At 32.7% G+C, this 18,802-nt stretch overlaps 1 protein-coding gene, 1 long non-coding RNA gene and 1 pseudogene across 2 annotated transcripts; 1 reads left to right on the top strand and 2 right to left on the bottom strand.

Moving 5' to 3' along the window:
* Positions 1-9,097: 9,097 nt before the first annotated feature.
* LOC120135435 lies at positions 9,098-10,509 on the bottom strand. The gene is made up of 3 exons (XM_039151694.1): positions 10,072-10,509; positions 9,371-10,020; positions 9,098-9,234 (listed from the first exon to the last, which is right to left on the bottom strand). Exons 2-3 carry the CDS (start codon positions 9,775-9,777, stop codon positions 9,105-9,107), a joined length of 537 nt encoding a protein of 178 aa, XP_039007625.1. The 5' UTR covers positions 9,778-10,020; positions 10,072-10,509; the 3' UTR covers positions 9,098-9,104.
* A 424-nt stretch (positions 10,510-10,933) lies between these two features.
* Positions 10,934-11,299, bottom strand: LOC120135528. The gene is made up of 3 exons (XR_005517260.1): positions 11,243-11,299; positions 11,029-11,123; positions 10,934-10,949 (listed from the first exon to the last, which is right to left on the bottom strand). It is a non-coding gene; the product is annotated as an uncharacterized LOC120135528 (long non-coding RNA).
* A 2,247-nt stretch (positions 11,300-13,546) lies between these two features.
* Positions 13,547-18,530, top strand: LOC120135601 (annotated as a pseudogene).
* Positions 18,531-18,802: the final 272 nt, after the last annotated feature.

The following is an 18,802-nucleotide window of genomic DNA, read 5'->3' as shown; positions in this document are numbered from 1 at the left end:
TTTTAGACAACAACTAGGCAGTTTAATGTTGTTTTCCAACATATATAAAACTGCCAAAATATTGCCAAATTTAAAATCATTTAATTTCTCTTTAAATTATATTTACAACTTTTAAGTTAATCGAATAGATCGTTCAAACATTTATAACATACATGCCAATAATGAGTAAAAGATGTCTTACTGACACTGTAGGTTGGCTTGATTTCCCAAGAAGAGATGATCTCGGTACTCCTTACTTCACGTATGTTTCTTCATCCGAACCTACACATGAAAATCATTACGAGCTAAGTAAAAGTTAGTAAGGTAGTAACATAACTATGGTAAGATAAAACATAAATAACATAAAATACTTTAAAATATAAAGCTGTAATTAAAAAAATATTGAAACTTTCAAACCGAACTTTTCAAGCCGATTTCCTCTTTAGAAACTTGAAAATCATCATCTCGCGATTTATAAAAAAAATCATGTAAATCAACATTAAATATAATAAATATTTCATTTTTTTCTTTCAGATACTTGTTGTAACTTTCACATTTACTTCCATAGCTCAATGTATATGTAAGAGAATGGAAGGTACGTGAGTTAAACATAATGTGTGCACTAGGCACTACACAGTGCCAATCATCATCATAAGATGCACTACAAGTGCAAATCATATCATATGCACCAACGGTGCCATACGTAATGTACACGAATGCACCATAACTTAACTTGACTTGAATTTTACTCAACTTCCTGACATGGCAAGTGTACCTACGACTCTCAATGCAACATACAATGGCTTCTATATATTATTATATTCATATAATAATCAACATTTCCATATCAAAATCAATTTCAATTCATTATCATAAACATCATAACTTGGGTAGTGCATACCCAAAAAAATTCAAATAACTTTTCTAAAATCATCGAGGAAATATTCTATTCATAAAAAATATTCAGATCATTCTTTAAAATCACTTTAAGAATACCTTTTCAAAAGATATCATATAAAAACATATTGGGTAATTTCATACCCAAAAATAATCATAATTCCTTTATATAGCATTATGTAAATATTCCATAATTAAAATTAAACCATATTTTAAAATCCATATTTTAAAATAAGATGAGGTTGACTTATCGTAAGTCTTCATCGATCAAAATATTTAAATAAATAAATTGCACTCACCTTTGCCTCGCTATTGAAACTTTAATATGATACCCTTTTACTCAAGAACTTTGCTTTTTCAGTTTCAAGTCACTGGAATCAAAAGATTTATCGTAATATATACGACATCACATACATAATACCATTTCAAAATGTATGTTAGTATTCTACTAACATAATCTAATTCCGATAAAATAAATTCTATAAAACATAATCGATACTAAATCGATATAAAACTAAATCATATTTCCATCATAATTTCAAAATTCCCAAAATACTATTTGATTCCATAAATATTATTTTCATCATCAACCCTTCAACTTTTACCAACTTTACATTCAAGTTACTAATTATGAATTCTTCTTAGAGTTCATATCAACCTTTCCTTTTAATTTATAATGATCCTTCATCATTATGATCATTTCACATAAATTACTAAAATTTCCAGCACCTTAATAATACACTCAATTCAATACTTTAATATTCAAAAACTTGCAATTTCATCCTCTATTTCCTTAGACTTTTCAAATTCAACCACCCACTTTAATAAACTTGCAATTCGATCCCAAATATAATATTTAAACTTAAAAATCAGCATACTAATATAAATTTAAAGCATTGAAATTTCATACTAAAATAATACCATCACATTTGAAAATTTGTAATTAAGTCCCAACTTTTGAGACTATTCAAATTCCATCACCAAATTTATCCAAATTTGCACATTGATCCCAAATCACTTATTTAACTTAAAATTCCATAATTCTATAATTAAAATTCAACATTGAATACTCCAATTTACACATTTATGCATCAATGTCCCTCAATTCTCAAAACTTGCAAAATAGCCATTTTCTATCTCGAGTTTCCAACTTGATCCAAATCAATCTCCAAATCACCTAGAACACATTTAATATCAATTCGATACCATAGGATTTTTTTCAAAATTTTTCCCTATTTTCTTCCCTATGGTCGAACCTACATAAACAATAGGGCGAACTTTTCGTTCAATTTCAAGCATGAATTCAACTTCGTTACATCAAATTCATGTTATTGCAATAATCATAACATCAAATTGAATCAAAATTCAACCAACCTCAATAAACCCTAACCATAGCCAAATATAATATATACCTTTACACTTGATTTTAATTATCACACATACTTGGAAATTAATCTACAACATTAATACATATAAATCAAGCCTTAAATCATTAAAATCAAACTTGTTCTTCATGAACCCTAATCACCAATATCATCTTCCAAGCATGATTTCCATGTAATTCTTATAGAAAATGATAGAGAATTTCATGTAGATTAATTCTCTATCTAATAATTTAAGCCAAAAATCAATTGAATAAGCTTAAAAAATGAAATTGAAAAACTTACCTATGTAACCATGGTGGTTCACGGTTATGGAGAAGATGAGGGCTGATTTCCTTTTTTTTACACTATAATTATCGATGCACATGACTTTATAAAATTAAATGAATTTAAAATTCATTTAATTCTAGTTTACCATTTTGTCATTAATAAAATTTGATAATTTCAACCATGCCATTGAAATATCTTCCATTAAAATATCCCATAGTCAAAGATGAATCAAGTTGAAGTTGACTTTCTACTTTAACCATGCAATTTTTTAAATTGCAATTTAGTCACTTGATTTTCCCAATTTCAATTAAATAGAGAAAATTAACTTCAATTCCACTGATCCATGCTTAATTTCACTGTTCTAGAATATGGAAATAATATTTCCAATCTTTATCTAACAACCTTCAATTTTTTGTAAAATTTCAGTTCGATCTGATTATCCGATTTCTTACCGAATTACAAATCCTAAATCAAAAGTATGATTCCTACAAAAATTCTTATTTTGAGGCAAACTATTCATTTACAGGCCAAAATATATAACTCTTAAAAATTACATTTTTGTCCTTAAACTTTTCAAAATATATACTTTGGCCACTAAACTTTCAAAACTTACATTTTGGTCACTACTAAAAAATTTGGGGTATTACAATTCTCCTCCTCTTAAAGAAAATTAGTCCTCGAATTTTCCATACGTATTTATATACTTGATATAAAAAGATAAAGAAACTACTTTTTCATATTTCTTTCTCATTCCCAGATCGCTTCATTAACTTTGTGATTTTACCTAAGAAAATGCATAAGTAGAATTGTCATGTTCCTTAGTCCTTGAATCCATAGGATGAAATCTTTACTGATTCTTCTTTATATAACAAGTCCAACTAAAAGTCAATTTCCTTTGATGTAATCACATGCGAAGGATCCGACTAATACTTCCAAAATATCTATACATAAAACACAATATGTATCTTATCCATTTTCAGAAGTAATGTTGGCTAATAAACTATTGGTTCAACTCTTTTAATAATCTCGTACATGCCAATAAATCTCAGACTCAACTTTCTTTTATATCTGAATCTTAAAACCTTTTTCCACAATGATACTTTAATAAATATTTTTATCACTAACTTGATATACAATTTCCTTTCTCTTCAGATCTGAATAAGATTTTTATCAGTCAGTAGCTATCTTGAAATTGTCTTGTATAGCTTTTACTTTATCTTTTACTTCTTTTATTAGATTCAGACTAATTATATCTCGATTCTTTAGCTCATATCAACTCAGTGGTGTTCGACAATTTCTTCCATATAATGCTTTAAAATAAGTTATCTTAATACTCGACTGATAACTATTGTCATAAACTAACTTTTCTAAGGAAATACTTTTCCCATGATCCTTCAAAATCAATAACATGCGCCCTTAGTTATCCTTAAATATCTGAATGGTTCGCTCAAGCTATCTATTCGTTTGAAGATGAAAGATTGTACTAAAACTCAATCGAGTTCCCAAAATTGTATGCAGAGACTTCCCAAAAGCTCTAAATAAATTTAAAATCTTTTTCAAAAACTATCGAGACAAGTACTCCATGAAATCACTCAATCTTTGATATATATATATATATATATCAACATTCTTATCTATCAAGTAATCTATTCGAACTGGAATTAAGTGTGTTATCTTAGTCAATTTATCCATAATCACCTAAATTCAATCTTCTCAATAGGTGTCAAAGGTAAACCTATCATGAAATCTATAGTAACTCTTTCTCATTTCCTCTGAGCAATGGAAATAGGTTAGAATAATTCATATGGCACTTGATCACTTCCTATCAATTTATATCTCTTTTCATACCTACCCACTAGAATCAACTCTTCAAGTCTTGATACATTTTATTTCATTCTGAATGCATGGTTAAAGATTATAATGAGTTTCAGAAAGAAAAACTTTCTTTAATTTTTCGTCATTCGAAGTATAATTTCAACTTCGATGATATAAATATCCATCATATTTCACTTCAAAGTCTTTAGTTCATCTTTCTTTTCTTGCTTAATCTTTGCTAAACATTTCTCATCCTTGCCTTGAAAATCTTTTATCTGATCTGATGGCACCTGCCCTAACTTAATTCTATAACAAATGCACCATCATTTTTCATAATTAATCAAGCATTCAAAGTTCTCTAGCAAGAAATGTCTTTTGATTAAGTACATCAACCACTACGTTAACTTTTTCTAGAATAATGTTCAATAATCACATTACAATCTTTCTGAAGCTTGATTCATCTTCCTTGGCTTATATCTAATTCCTTCTAAGTTAGCAAATACTTCAGACTTTTATAATCTATGTAAATATAATATCATTAACAGTACAGGTAATGGCACTAAATTTTCAAAACTAATACCACAGTTGCTAACTTGAAATCGTAAGTTGAATAATTTCTTTCGTAAGTCTTTAATTGTTTCAAAACATAGGTCATAACCTGGTCTTTTACACAAATGCACATCTCAAGCCATTATAAGGTGCTTTACTATAAAGCATATAATCCTTACTTGAGTATGGTTGTATTAGAACTGGTGCATCTGTTAGAATTTACTTAAGAATATCAAAACTTCCTTGACACTTTTAAATTCATACATGGTACATCTTTTCGAAGCATCTTAGTAAATGGAGAAACCATTATCAAGAAATTCTTTACGAATTTCCAATAATGTCCAACTAATCCCAAGAAACTTCGAATTCAGAAACGTTTTTCATAGTTTTCCATTTCTCTATTGCTTTTACTTTGATTCAAATTAAGTCCTAACTTCTGAGACTATTTGAATTCCATCACCAAATTTATCCAAATTTGCACTTTGATCCTAAATCACTTATTTACTTAAAATTCCAGCATTCTATAATTAAAATTAACATTGAATACTCCAATTTACACATTTATCAATGTCCCTCAATTATCAAAACTTGCAAAATAACCCTTTTTCCATCTCAAGTTTCCAAATTGATTCAAATCAATCTCCAAATCACGTGGAACACATTTAATATCAATTCTAGACCATAGGAATTTTTTCAACATTTTCCCTATTTTCTTCCCTATGGCCGAACCTACATAAACAATTAGGGTGAGTTTTCCTTTCAATTTCAAGCATGAATTCAACTTCCTTAAATCAAATTCATGAACCCTAATCACCATCTCATCTTCCAATAATGATTTCCATGTAATTTTTATACCAAATGATAGATAATTTCATGTAGATTAATCTTATCTAATATCTTAACCCAAAATCAATCGAATAAGCTTAAAAATGAAATTGAAAACTTACCTATGTAACCATGGTGGCTTACGGTTTTGGAGAAGATGAGGGATGATTCCCTTTTTTACACCATTATCAATGCACAAGGCTTTATAAATTTAAATGAATTTAAATTTTATTTAATTCTAGTTTACTATTTTGCTATTAATGAAATTTGATAATTTCAACCATGCAATTGAAATATCTTCCATTAAACATCCCATAGTCAGAGATGAACCAACTTGAATTTGAATTTCTACTTTAGTCATATAATTTTTTAAAATTGCAATTTAATCACTTAATTTTCTCAATTTTGACTAAATAGAAAAGTTAACTTCAATTCCGCTAATCCATGCTAATTTCACTATTCTAGAATATGGAAATAATATTACCAACCTCTATCTAACATCCTTCAATTTTTCATAAATTCCAGTTCGATCTGATTATCCGATTTCTTACCGAATTTACTACTTTATAGCTTTTAATACAAGCCCGAATCAAAATTTTGATTCCCATGAAATTCTTAGTTTGAGAAAAAACTATTCATTTACCAAAATATATAACTTTTAAAAATTACATTTTAGTCCCTAAACTTTTCAAAATTTACTTTGGCCACTAACTTTCAAAACATATTTTGGTCACTACTAAAACTTGGGATATTACATTAAGGATTATTTGGATTTGGATTATTCAGATATATTCAATTTAGTGCTTGGGTACTTAAAATGCTAGTTGGACGTTGTGCCGATGTGGGTGACCCGGACTCGTCCCAAGTACTCTAGAGAAGTAGACTAGCTTGGCAAGGTACCGATACCGTGTGACCCAAACTTATCCTGAGTTTATAGGGAGATGTTGATGTTGTGTGACCTAGATCTCGCCTAAGGTTCTTATAAGCAAATAAGGGTACACCATGATGCTTAATTTTATTATTGTGTTGAAGAACGTATTCAAATGTTCATGACTATACATGTTGCATGTTATATGTTGAATGCATGCAATATAGTAGGGTTATTTGTGTGGCATTGAGCTAGTGAGCTCAACGTATGGAATGTTTTCCTTGTGCAGGTCCTTAGGTGCCAGTTCCAGGAGCTCGTCGCCGGATTTCAGGATTTCCAAACTTGATCTCTTCAGAGTACGTCTCGAGTATTGTAGTGGGCATGTACTGTCATAGAAACTTACGTAATATCGAGTTGTAATCTCTATTTTTAACTTTATGTATTTGGAGACTATCGTTGGGAGCTCCCATATTTTGTGAACATATACTTCGTATTATTTATGTTTTGAACTTATGAATGTCTAAATGAATTTTAAAAAAAGAAGGTTTAGCCACGTAGGTGGTTCCATGTAATATTCTAATCCTTTGGATTACAGGTCAGATCGGATTAAGGTGTTACAATGATTTTTAAAAAAAGTTTGATTCGATTAACGTGTGAAGAAAAAAGTTTGGTTAATTCGGTTAATAGACATTTAATCGGTTCTAAGGTCGATTCGACCATTTAAATACTCGTAATTTATGCCATACAACCACTCCATTTTTTTTTCTTTCTTTTTCCATTTTCAAGATCTAAGTTTTAAATCAAGTCTTAAGCACTTTACCCCTCATAAAGATACCCAAGGTAATAATCTTTTTGCCTTCAATAGCATTCTAATGAGCTCAAACTCTAAGAATGGTGTCATGGCAAAATCCGAATTTAGTGGGTGTTGTTTTTCTTATAAAATGAAATTCTCCATTCTACATCTATTTTTGTATGCATTGTCAATCTTATTTTAATTTTTTCAGCTTGTAAAGCTATGTTTTGAGCAATGTTCTTGTTTTTCTAAATAGCTAGAGAGTTTGGAGAATCTTCCAAAATCAAAGGAAATGAAAGGCAATGGAGATGAATTTTTCTTGCTACAAAACTCAAGGTTGGTGAGTGGTCGAATCAAGTTAAAGAAATTTAAATTATTGAAGTTGACGAGTCTTATTTTATAACTCAAATTTCATTTGAATTTATTTCGAGTCGAGTTTATAAAATCCGAGTCGAATCGAGTTGTTTAAGTTTATGTTTAAATTTAATACTAAGTATTTATAATTATTATGTTACTATTTGATTTCAATTTAAACAATTTTCTATAATCATATACAATACATATATATTTCTTTTATTTTTCATATGTGATATACATATGCTTAAAACGTAATTAGAATCAAGAATTCAGTCATTACTTACAATAGGATCTATCAATAGAAGCAACTAACAATAAGTTTACCATCAATGTAATCTTCGCTCACAAGATTTTTAAGTTTGTTTACCCTTCTAAGTTTGTTTCAAATTATAAACGAAACCTCCATACAGAAACGTGAATCATCAAAAAAAAGAACATACAAACTACAAAGTGATAACTAGAAGTCTAGAATAGCATCCAACTATGAGTTTTTCAGCAGAAATAAAAAGAGCTTGACAATTCTTATTAATATGAATAGACATGATGTTATCCTAGCTTAATTTCTAATAATAACATCTTACTTCAAGTCCATATGATAGTTGTACAACTAATGTGTATGTATGATATGACAGATGTGTATCAGAAAAGTTTGCTTACATTCTTTATTGACAAGCACTTCAAGTCCGTTCTCGACTATATCTTTCATGAACTTACAAACACAATATCCACACTCGGTACCTCCCTGACGGGACACGACAAATATTTTACAATAAACGATTAGTCAAAATGAAAGTTGCAATTTAAACAAGGAATGATCGAACAAGTTCTCACTAAAACATTGATCCAATTGAGGCTAACCCTTTTGTTAGATCCACTTTGAGCAGTGTACAAGTTCATTGTCCTATAAAAATTGATGAAATATATCAAAGAATATACTATAATGTTTCAATAATTGATATTACTTACGCATCAATAATCTGCTTCAACTGCTGATGGACATCGGTGGGCCTCAATAATCTATATGCATTTCCTCCTCAACTTTGAGAGAACCAGTACGGGTTTCAGTAGCTTGAAGGCAATCATTAAGCTCGGGGTCAGATCTACAATATGGAATTATGCCCCTTCCTATAAAATAATGGCAAAAATCAGCAATTTTATTTTAAAATGAAGTGTCTAGCTATCTACCTAAAAACAAAAGCTGCTCAGAATAATACAACAAAAACTTGACTCACATCTGTAAATAAACCGAAAAAATATTTGAATAATAACACTTATTTCAACCAGAACTTTGAAATAATAACTAATAACACTTCTTTCAACCAACTGCCACTCTCGTGTGCCCCGCATTTCATTTTTGAATGCACTTCGGTCAAGGAAACCTTGTGGGGAAAAGTGTTGACAACCTCCAGCACTTTATGTGATGCAATGTTGAGATATGGACCTGAATACCACCACAAAAGTCGGGAGGTTTTCCAAGCTTATTCACATCAAAAGCGCCCCTGCATAAAGTAACATATATCACATTCAAGAAACCTCAAGGAAGGGTATGCTGAAGCAATAAATGAAAAAGAACCTAAATGGAGCATCTTTTTAACCAAAAAAGAGAACAATTAAATAGAAGGACAAGAATCCTACTGCCAGATGTATTCATGTTCTAGGATGGCTGACATCTTTGAGACATCAGATGTTCTGGCTGAAGGAGGGGCATGTATATCTCTCATTGAAAGTTCACCAGCAGAAGAAACTACAGAGACAGCATCAGTGGAATGTGAATTAAGCAGCTTCGTATCACCAGTGGAAGCCTGATTGCAAAGATTTGCTTGCCGTTCATCCGTAAATTCAACAGAAACCACAATCTTTGCCTTATTGCAAACTGATGATTGATCTTGAGAAGTTCTTTCACATATTCCAGGCTTCAATCGTTTAGCTGCCTCAACTGCAGCTTTCAACTTATTGCCTTTATTTATCTCCTCTGGAGAAGGTTCTAGGAGCAGACTGGTCAGCACCAGAAGCCAGAAAGACTGAGCAATATTCAGCAGCATGACCCATTCATTTGCATTTTAGACATGGAACTCTTTTGGAGGATTGACTAACAGAACTCTCCCTTGATTTCTCACTCTGGTTTGTTGAATCTATTAACTGATATAGGCCATATGACATATCTCCATTAATGTTACTAGGTTGCCTCTCAAACGTCAGTGAAGAACTTGATGAGGGTTCCTCCGTCAGGTTCACATGGTTTAATTTCTGTTCAGAAGAAATGTCTCCATTGGTGGACAAAACAGCTGCAAAATAAGAAGAATGCTCTTAAGATGCATCAGAATGTCACAACATACCAGAAGATACTGCATGTTCAACACCTTTACGAGCTAGACTGCTGGTTGACCTTGATAAGGTATTTGGTCTTCCATCAGACTGAACAACTTTAGTTTCCCTGTTGGTTGATTGGAGATGAATGAGAAATTACATCAGCGCGAGCTGTCAGTTTCTGATCAACCTTAGGTGTCGAAACAGTAGAACTAGAGAGGTATGATTTTGAGATTTTTTTTCCTTTCTAATGATATCATCTCTTTAACTTGTTTTGATCCTTTCAGATCTTGAACATGATGATTTTTAGATGATAGCAATTTAAATTTTGATTCCCCAACATTTAACCGTCCAGAGTTGCTGGATTTAAATGACATTGATTTGCCCATCATTCTAGCAGGTTCATCGCTATAAAGTGATGCATGTTCTCTAGCACTTTCCCGTTTTTAAAACAACAACCTCATCTACAAGTTTCACCTTAGGTTTGGAATTTAAGGTATTAAATGAACTGCATTTCAATTAGATCCCTGTAACAATGAGAACAATATGCCAATGTTAAAATTAACATAGGGAAAATTTTAGATAAGATAACAAAATTAATTTACTTACCCTTTGGTGTTTGCAGCTGTGGACCAGAAGTCAGAGAGCGTACAACTTCTTGCATATCATTACCAGAATGGTTGCCAAGAGAAATTTGCGGTGATGGCCTCACTTTCCCCTTGTCTAAGTTCTTAAATGAACTCTCTCGAGACAAAGAAGATACTCTGTTGGGGCTCAATGATCTTGGTGATCCATCAATAGCCTGCCTTTTTGAAGCTGAAGCACCCTCTAGATTTTCAATGTCTCTTACTTAAGATACGTGTACTTGAGATAAGTTTATTTTCCGTTTTCCCCTCAGCATCCAAACCTTGAAAATTCAATCGCAAAAGGATGTCAGCACATGATCTTGTCTGGGTGTCATTTTTATTCTCTGTTTGAAAACTAACCTTGCTTTTGGCTTTCAGTTTCCTCAGCCAGCTTCTATTCTTCACAGAGCCAATCACCTTCAGGAACTTTCCGAAGCATTTCTCGCATACAATAACTGATCAATAACATTAATAACATAAAACTCATCACTGAGTATAGATACAGACAAAATTAAATAGAAATGCCAATAAAACCTGCTAACAACCATATGGCTAAAGGGATTTGTACACATACGTGTGTTATGCACCATCGGTGCACTTGCTACATATAGCAAGCAAATCTTCTCGTCCTACATCCCCACAAATATCGCATACCTTAACCTGTTCCAGAAAATTTAGAAAACAAAGAAAAGATAAATCAGAAGAACTTTTTGACATAAGAAACTGAAATACAAAGAAAAAGAAAACAAATGTACCGATCCTACAAGGTAAAAAGGAAAAGGAACTCTTCTATTTTAAGTATATAATTATGATGGAACCCAGTTAATAATCTTAAACCATTTGACAAGTTTAAGGACCTCCTTTCATTTTTAAAGCACTAATTACCCATTAAATTCATTTAACGACACCTAAAAGAGTAGGATCTACCTAGCGCACAACTTCAGAATTTCATAATCACTACTTACATTCTCCTAGATGGCACCTGCACTACAAGTGCAAATGGAAAACCAATTAAATATGATATTCTCAATATCTTCACTCTCAAATCCTACATTAAGCTAAAAGCCAACTTCCATAGTGTGAGGCCTAAGAAACTCATATGTCTACGTGCACACTTTCTTTATACATCATAAAGAGAAAAAAAATATAAATACTCACATCATGTTTGAGACATCAATTCATAATCCAGAAGTTGTTTGCAAAGGAGACTCTGCTTGTCAGTAACTTCACAGATTCATCTAACTCATATTCCTTCAAACTTTTACCAGTTTTATCCAGTGGGTTCTCGCTACTGCCCTCAATATCTGCTTCTAACTTGGGATGGATTTTGGGAGAAATCTCGGATCTGCCTCCAATGGCACTCTTGCTACTTCCAGAATGTGAAGATGGAATTTGGATCATAGTTGAACTACCGCCAGAACCTCCGTCCTTCATAGAAGGAACTGACAAGTCTAGCTTCTGGGAAGAGGCACCTTTCCGGATCCTAAACTACAACTGGCACTGAACTATGAGATGAATTATTACAGTCTAAATCCTTGTTACAATAACTAAAATCTATATTTCCATCACCGGCTCTACCAGCATATGAAATACTATCAAAACGACATTCAACAACTTTAGAAGACGATCTTGCAGTTGCTTTACTTTCAATATTTTCAGACAAAATAGAAATCAACAAAACCCCAAATGTTGGAATAGAGAACGAGAAATACATGTGGAAACCCTTGAATTTTGACTCCCTCGTCTGCATTGTGGTGAATGGCCAAACCAGTGGGAAGTTGCAAGAGAAAAAAAAAAAAAAGAAAATGGGGAAGCAAACGGCGTCACTTTGTTATCGAGGGGAAGAAGCGGGAAGAATGAAAATAATGGGGGAAATTAAATTAAGACTTTTATAGACGACACACAATTAAAACTGTACTCCGTGTTTTTGTAAATTTTTTGGATTATGACTATTAAATATGACACATTATTGTAAGTCATAAATCATTCAGATTTTAAAAAACATGACATTTTTTTTATGACACACATTTTTTGCAAGCCATAAATTAGCGTGTGTCATCGTTCGTGTGTCATTAAAGGTATATTTTCTTGTAGTGCATGTATCATTTAAAGTTGAGATGCTCTACATAAATTTAAAAATAAATCTACTAATTACTAAAAATTTCGAGCTATTTGTGTTCTATTTTATAATTCGACTCAAGTTTAAAATTTTATGATTTAATTCCAAATTTATAAAACTACGAGTTGAATTTTTTTAATCGAATTGATTAAAAAAATCAATATTTCGAGTCGCATATTCAAAGTAAAACACAAAGAGATCTAAAGATTTTTGTCAACATTCCACAGATCATGAAGAATGGTTTAAAGTTGGCTAAACCAACACTAAGACCTAAGGTTTCTCATAATGGTGCAATCGAAATTTATATCAAGAATTTATTAACAGTGGTTTGGTGATTCAGTGACTAGGGTTGGTGATGTTGATGCCGAGTTAGTTGATAAAATGTAGATTTTTTTATAAAAAAAGATAGAATTGATTTTTTGTTAAGATTAAATTGATAATTTTACTAGAATTTTAAAGTTAAATTAGATAACTAATCATTTTTATTAACATGCCAATACAATTTTGTATTTTATTGATAACTTTAGTGACCATAAGCGTAATTTATCCATAAGTATATACAATCACACGTGTTACATTTTCATGACGCATAATTTTTTTTTCTTCAAAAAGTGAATTTTTTTTTTGTTTTGATTTGCAAAGATTTCCCGCCCCAAAGTCATTCGAAGTTTCGAACAAAACATAACAACTTTCCTTGACCCTTAGTCCCTATCATTTTGTTTCTTGCCCCCACCCCCTGAGTTTCCTTTCAAGTTCAATATGAAAACTAATCGAAAGCTCAAGAAATCAGATCCATCGTCATCCAAGGTAAGTGGCGCTTTGATGCCAGTGGATCCTAAATTTTGTTTATACTAGGCGAAGAGTTGTAGACTTATATACCTAAATCTATTCTGATTTTGATTTCTTATCGCAGCTGGTTTTGAAAGAGATTATCGGATTAACTACGAAGAACGCCAACGGATTAGCTTCCACCGTATCAACATCCAGCTTCGTTTACGTCGCCGGTTGCGTTGCGGTGGTGTACGATGCGGAAATCTGGTACCCAATCGCATCTTATGCTCTCTCATCGAATACCTAAACCTTTGTGCTGCGTCGCCCTGTCGCGTGACGGTCGCTTCGTTGCCGCTGGAGAGGTACCGAAATGATTTTAATTGGAGACTTTTACTTTCATCTGGATAGGGGTTTCTTCCTATTTTGATGTGATTGGATTTTAAAAGTATATATTGAACTGGTAGTACCTTAACTTTTCAGTGATATGAAGCGAGAAGCTTTTTAATTATAACTATTCGTAAATGCATCATATTTTATGTTTAATAATTAGTGTGTACTGGGTTTTGATACTGCAATGGTAAATTACTTATGTTTGTGGTTTGTTACTATGTGTATGGATCTAATGTTGTTTTGCAATCAGGCCCTCAACCTTCAGTGTTGGTATGGGACTGCGTAACTCAAGCCTTCATATCCGAGCTTAAAGGTCATATATACGGAGTTGAGTGCATTGCCTTCTCACCTGATGGTTAGTTACTAACTTACTATATATCAGTGGAATGAAAAATCAATCTCGTGGTTATACTTATATTCACATGACCTATATTTGACCATTTTAAATTTCTAATTGGTTTTTGTAGGGAAATATCTAGTTTCTGTTGGAGGGTATATTTACCTTTGGGATTGGAGGAGTGGGATTTTGGTTACCAAGCTTAAAGCAAGTTCATCAAGTTCTACAGTTACGTCTGTCACTTTCTCTTCAGATGCGAATTACATTGTTACTGCTGGAAAGAAGCACCTGAAATTCTGGGCAGTTGGTGCATCTCCAAGGACTCGCATGAGCAAAGGGACAGTGTCACTGTCTATTCAATCGAAGCCAATTAATCTTGGTCCTCAGAAAGGCAGTTCATTTATATCTGTCTCGTCCGCCATGTGGAAAGAGGGGTAGTGTTGTCAATCGTGATCAGGTTGCTGAGCTCTTTCCAATGTACGCACTGACTGATGCAGGTTCATATAGCTTGACATTGTATTTAAAGAGTTAAATTGATTAGATTTTCCAAAGCGTAGTAAAAAATTTCAATACTCTTCCTCCTACTTACAGGAGTTCTATGCCTCATAGATTCCAAGCTGTCATTAAGAAATTCGGTTGATTTAAAGGTATGCTTGACTCCAATATTATGTTTATTTTAATATAAATGAACCAGCACACTAAGGAGTTATCTTTCCGCAGTTTTGAATTTTGGATCTGATAAAAAATTTAGTTCTACTGTAAGGTTAACATGATTGGCTACTATGGTAAGGGAGGCTTGGGTTCTATAACCTAGTAGATTGTTTTTGCTGACAAAGCTTGAAAGTAGTCACCACAATTCTAAATTACAAAATGTGGTATTGGTGTGTAGAACTGCATGACGTACATCTCATCTATTGCAATTAGGTTCATGTTTGAGTTTGGTACATTCAACAATTAACTTTCAGGTTGAAAAAGGATTTGCACTATCTGCATCCAGCAAGTTAATTGCTTGTGCATGTAGCAATGGACAAGTACAACTCTTCAACGTTCAGAATCTTGGATATGTGGGAAGCTTATTGTACTCTAAGGCCAAATCATGCCATGGAGAAATTGATCCTTTTTGCTGTCAACCCAGTGAAAATAATTTTCCATCAGCCCCTACTGTTCCTCATGCAGTTGCTTGTCAGTTCATCTCAGAAAAGCTTGGTGAGCTTTTAATTCAATTTGTTCTTTTAGCTCTTGATATTCCATATTTTTTGTACACATAATGGTCAATTTTCAAATTTTTTTCTTTTGCAGTTGTTGTCTATGGAGATCATAGTCCCCATATATGGAATTTTCATCAAGAGAATGAGGTGATTGTTCCATATAAGATTAGTGATATTCAGTTTTTGATTTTTTGATTTGTACCATGGAAGAAAGCTTAACCTGTCATCTGATTCTATAAGAAAATTAGTTACAAACTAAATTCTTCTCCTTAGACGTATTCCAGGCTACCAGGTCCTTTGCTCTTATTTTTCATTCAGCTTGTATATGGGATATCAAGAATCTCTGTTGTGAAAAAATGCACGATCCATCTCTTATGTGTGCTGCAAAGGGATGTTCTGGAGGAGTCTCCTTTGCAACCTGTTCAGCTGACGGCACAGTTAGGATATGGGATCTTGTTCCACAGCCTGATTTATCAAGGGATACTGCTGACAATAATTATTTGATCACTGAATCAGAGGGTATTAATATAGGTAAAGGCCTAAGATATAATAGGTACCAACATAAGTTGGAAACATGTTAAAATGTGCAGATTTATATAGTTTTCATTCCAGGCACTTTATCTATTTTGGATTTATTATGAACTGATTTATATTGAGTTTTTCATGTTCTTGCTGCTAAATGTGTTTCAGTAAGTTGATTTATAGTTGTATTTTCCATCTCAAAACTTTCGGATTTTATTTATTTATCTTACTTGAAGCAGTGACTGCTGGAAGTTTTGAGATCAACACGGGAGATACATCTTTTGGCAACCAAGGCTTGAGATCAATGGCAGTTAGTTCAGATGGAAAATACATGGCTGTTGGTGGTTGTGAGGGAAACCTACATATCTATGATCTTCACAATTCTGAGTATACATGCATTAAGGTGAACCTGTGCCCATCATAATACTTAAGATAATTTGTTTAAAAAAGAATATAGTACTGTGAGTTCTTCAACTATTTTTGCGACTAGTTTACTAAATTCTGTCAGTCTTACAATTACATTGTTTTGTTTGACAGGATTCTCATGTTGCAGAGATTCTTTCATTGAGTTTTAGCTTATCAAGTACAAAGGATATAGACTCTGAAGGAAATGACAATCATTACTTGCTTGCTTCTGGGGGTCGAGATCGAATAATCCATCTTTATGAGGTTAAAAGGTTTTGATTGATTACTTAAAGCCTGTTTTTCTCTGTTTGAAATTTACGGAAGCTTCTTGGATCTGCATGCTAATAGATCTAATGTCCTTCATGCCAGGAATTTTGAGCTCATTGAAAGTATTGATGACCATTCAGCTGCCGTGACTTCTGTTCAACTTGCTTGTAATGGATGTAAGATTCTGAGTTGCAGTGCAGATAGGTATTTTGCTTTATGGCTTGATTGACAAGTAGACTACTTGATAAAATGAGGAAGTGACACTAAATCACTGTTATTTAGGTTGCACCCTGTTAGTTAATTCTGTTTCAATGGCATTTGAAGTAGCTTTAATTAGTTAAATTACTTTCAACAAATCAAACAGTTGTGATTTACGTTTATTATTTCATCTTGCAATTTTTACTTTTATCAAATGATTACTCACCATGGACGTCCAAATGGCTCATTCTAAAGTTGTGTTTATTTTTTTCTCTCTCATAGGTCCCTTGTGTTCCGTGATGTCCATTTAACTGATATCAGATGTAAGGTTTCTCGTCGTCACCATCAAATGGCATCTAACGGAACTGTCTATGATATGTCTGTAGATCCTTGACGGAGGTTGTTGTCACTGTTGGGCAGGTAAGATATTGTCGTTTCTAAGGGAGTAATTACCATATTCCAATGAAAGCTTCAAGGGATACCTCAATTCCTGATATGGGCCCCTTAAATCCATCATATGGTTAAATACTACACATTAAAAACTAAACTCTAGTTAACCGCTTTACATAATTTTCAGATGCCTCATGTTTGAAATCCTCATTTGAATTGATTATGTGGTTACTTTTTACTTGTAGGATAAGAAGATAAATATATTTGACATTTCTAGTGGAAAGCTTATTAGATCATTCAAGCAACACAAAGACTTGGGTGACCCGATAAAGGTGAGTTATGAGTTTTGAGTTAATAATCAGTAGAACGTGACCATCAACATTTCTGCTACTGACACATAAATATGTGCATCAGGTTACAATGGACCCTAGCGGAAGCTATTTCGTATGTTCATTTTCGAACAAATCTATATGTGTATGATTTTACAAGTGGAGAGATGATTGCCCAAGCTGTAGGACATGGAGAAGTTGTGACTGGTGTCATTTTTTCCCCAGATTGCAAGCATATAGTTTCTGTAAGTTTTTCTCATGCTTAGTTATCTTTTTTTGACATCATGTATCACGCCTGGATTGCATTTGAACTAATTCAAGGTAACTTGTATGTATGTTCATTCACTCAAATTCTTCTCAATTTTATGATGCATTCAGGTAGGTGGTGATGGTTGTATTTTTGTGTGGAAACTTCCCACTCGCTTGGCTTCCAGGATGCTACAGAAAGTGAAGGAAAAATCTCTTCTATTGTCTTCAAGAACCTTATACATGCCAGTGGCTTTTACTCGAACCACAATTTGTGGAGAGAAAAATAGTCATGTAGTTCCAAGATTTCATTGCTAACTGAGAGGTGCAGCCAACATAAACAAAGAGCGAATTACCATGGATGGGATTCCCAAGAGACTTATGCATTTAGATTAAGCATTTCTAGACTTCCAAAATGGGCAAAAAAAGTAACAAGCACTGATTTTGTCCGGAGAAATCTTGAGATCACTTCACCTCAGGTATTATTGATGGTAGACTTTGACATGATTTGCATTTATACTTCCAACGTAAAAAAGCAAAGGAAAAAGAAAAGAAAAGTTGTTTCCCGGACCTCATTTATAGGATCAATAATAATTCTCGTCCAATTTTTCTGTTGTAGTCTCATAGTAAATGAAACCGTCAAGGTTTTTGGAACACCGGAAACTTCCATCAAGTTCTAAGGATAGTCTGAATGATGGATCCCTATATGGCTTTAGTGTTTGGAAAGTTTAAATGAACACTTACCATAAAAGAGGGTTATACTTCGTGTTTTTATAACCATGTATACTGAGACACGATTGCTTTCCTAGTTTCAGTTCGGCTGTTTTCAGCCATATTACTTTCATTTTTAGATGGATTTATTCTTAGGTATAAACTGATCAGTGATCACTTCATTTCTAAAAGGAATTCGGAGAATTTTCACAATCTCTTGTACCAAAAAAATAGCCACTGA

The sequence above is a fragment of the Hibiscus syriacus genome, unplaced genomic scaffold (genome assembly GCF_006381635.1).
Source record: "Hibiscus syriacus cultivar Baekdansim isolate YM2019G1 unplaced genomic scaffold, ASM638163v2 tig00110610_pilon, whole genome shotgun sequence".
NCBI classification, from domain to species: Eukaryota; Viridiplantae; Streptophyta; class Magnoliopsida; order Malvales; family Malvaceae; genus Hibiscus; species Hibiscus syriacus.
This window is presented reverse-complemented; position numbering and strand designations above follow the sequence as displayed.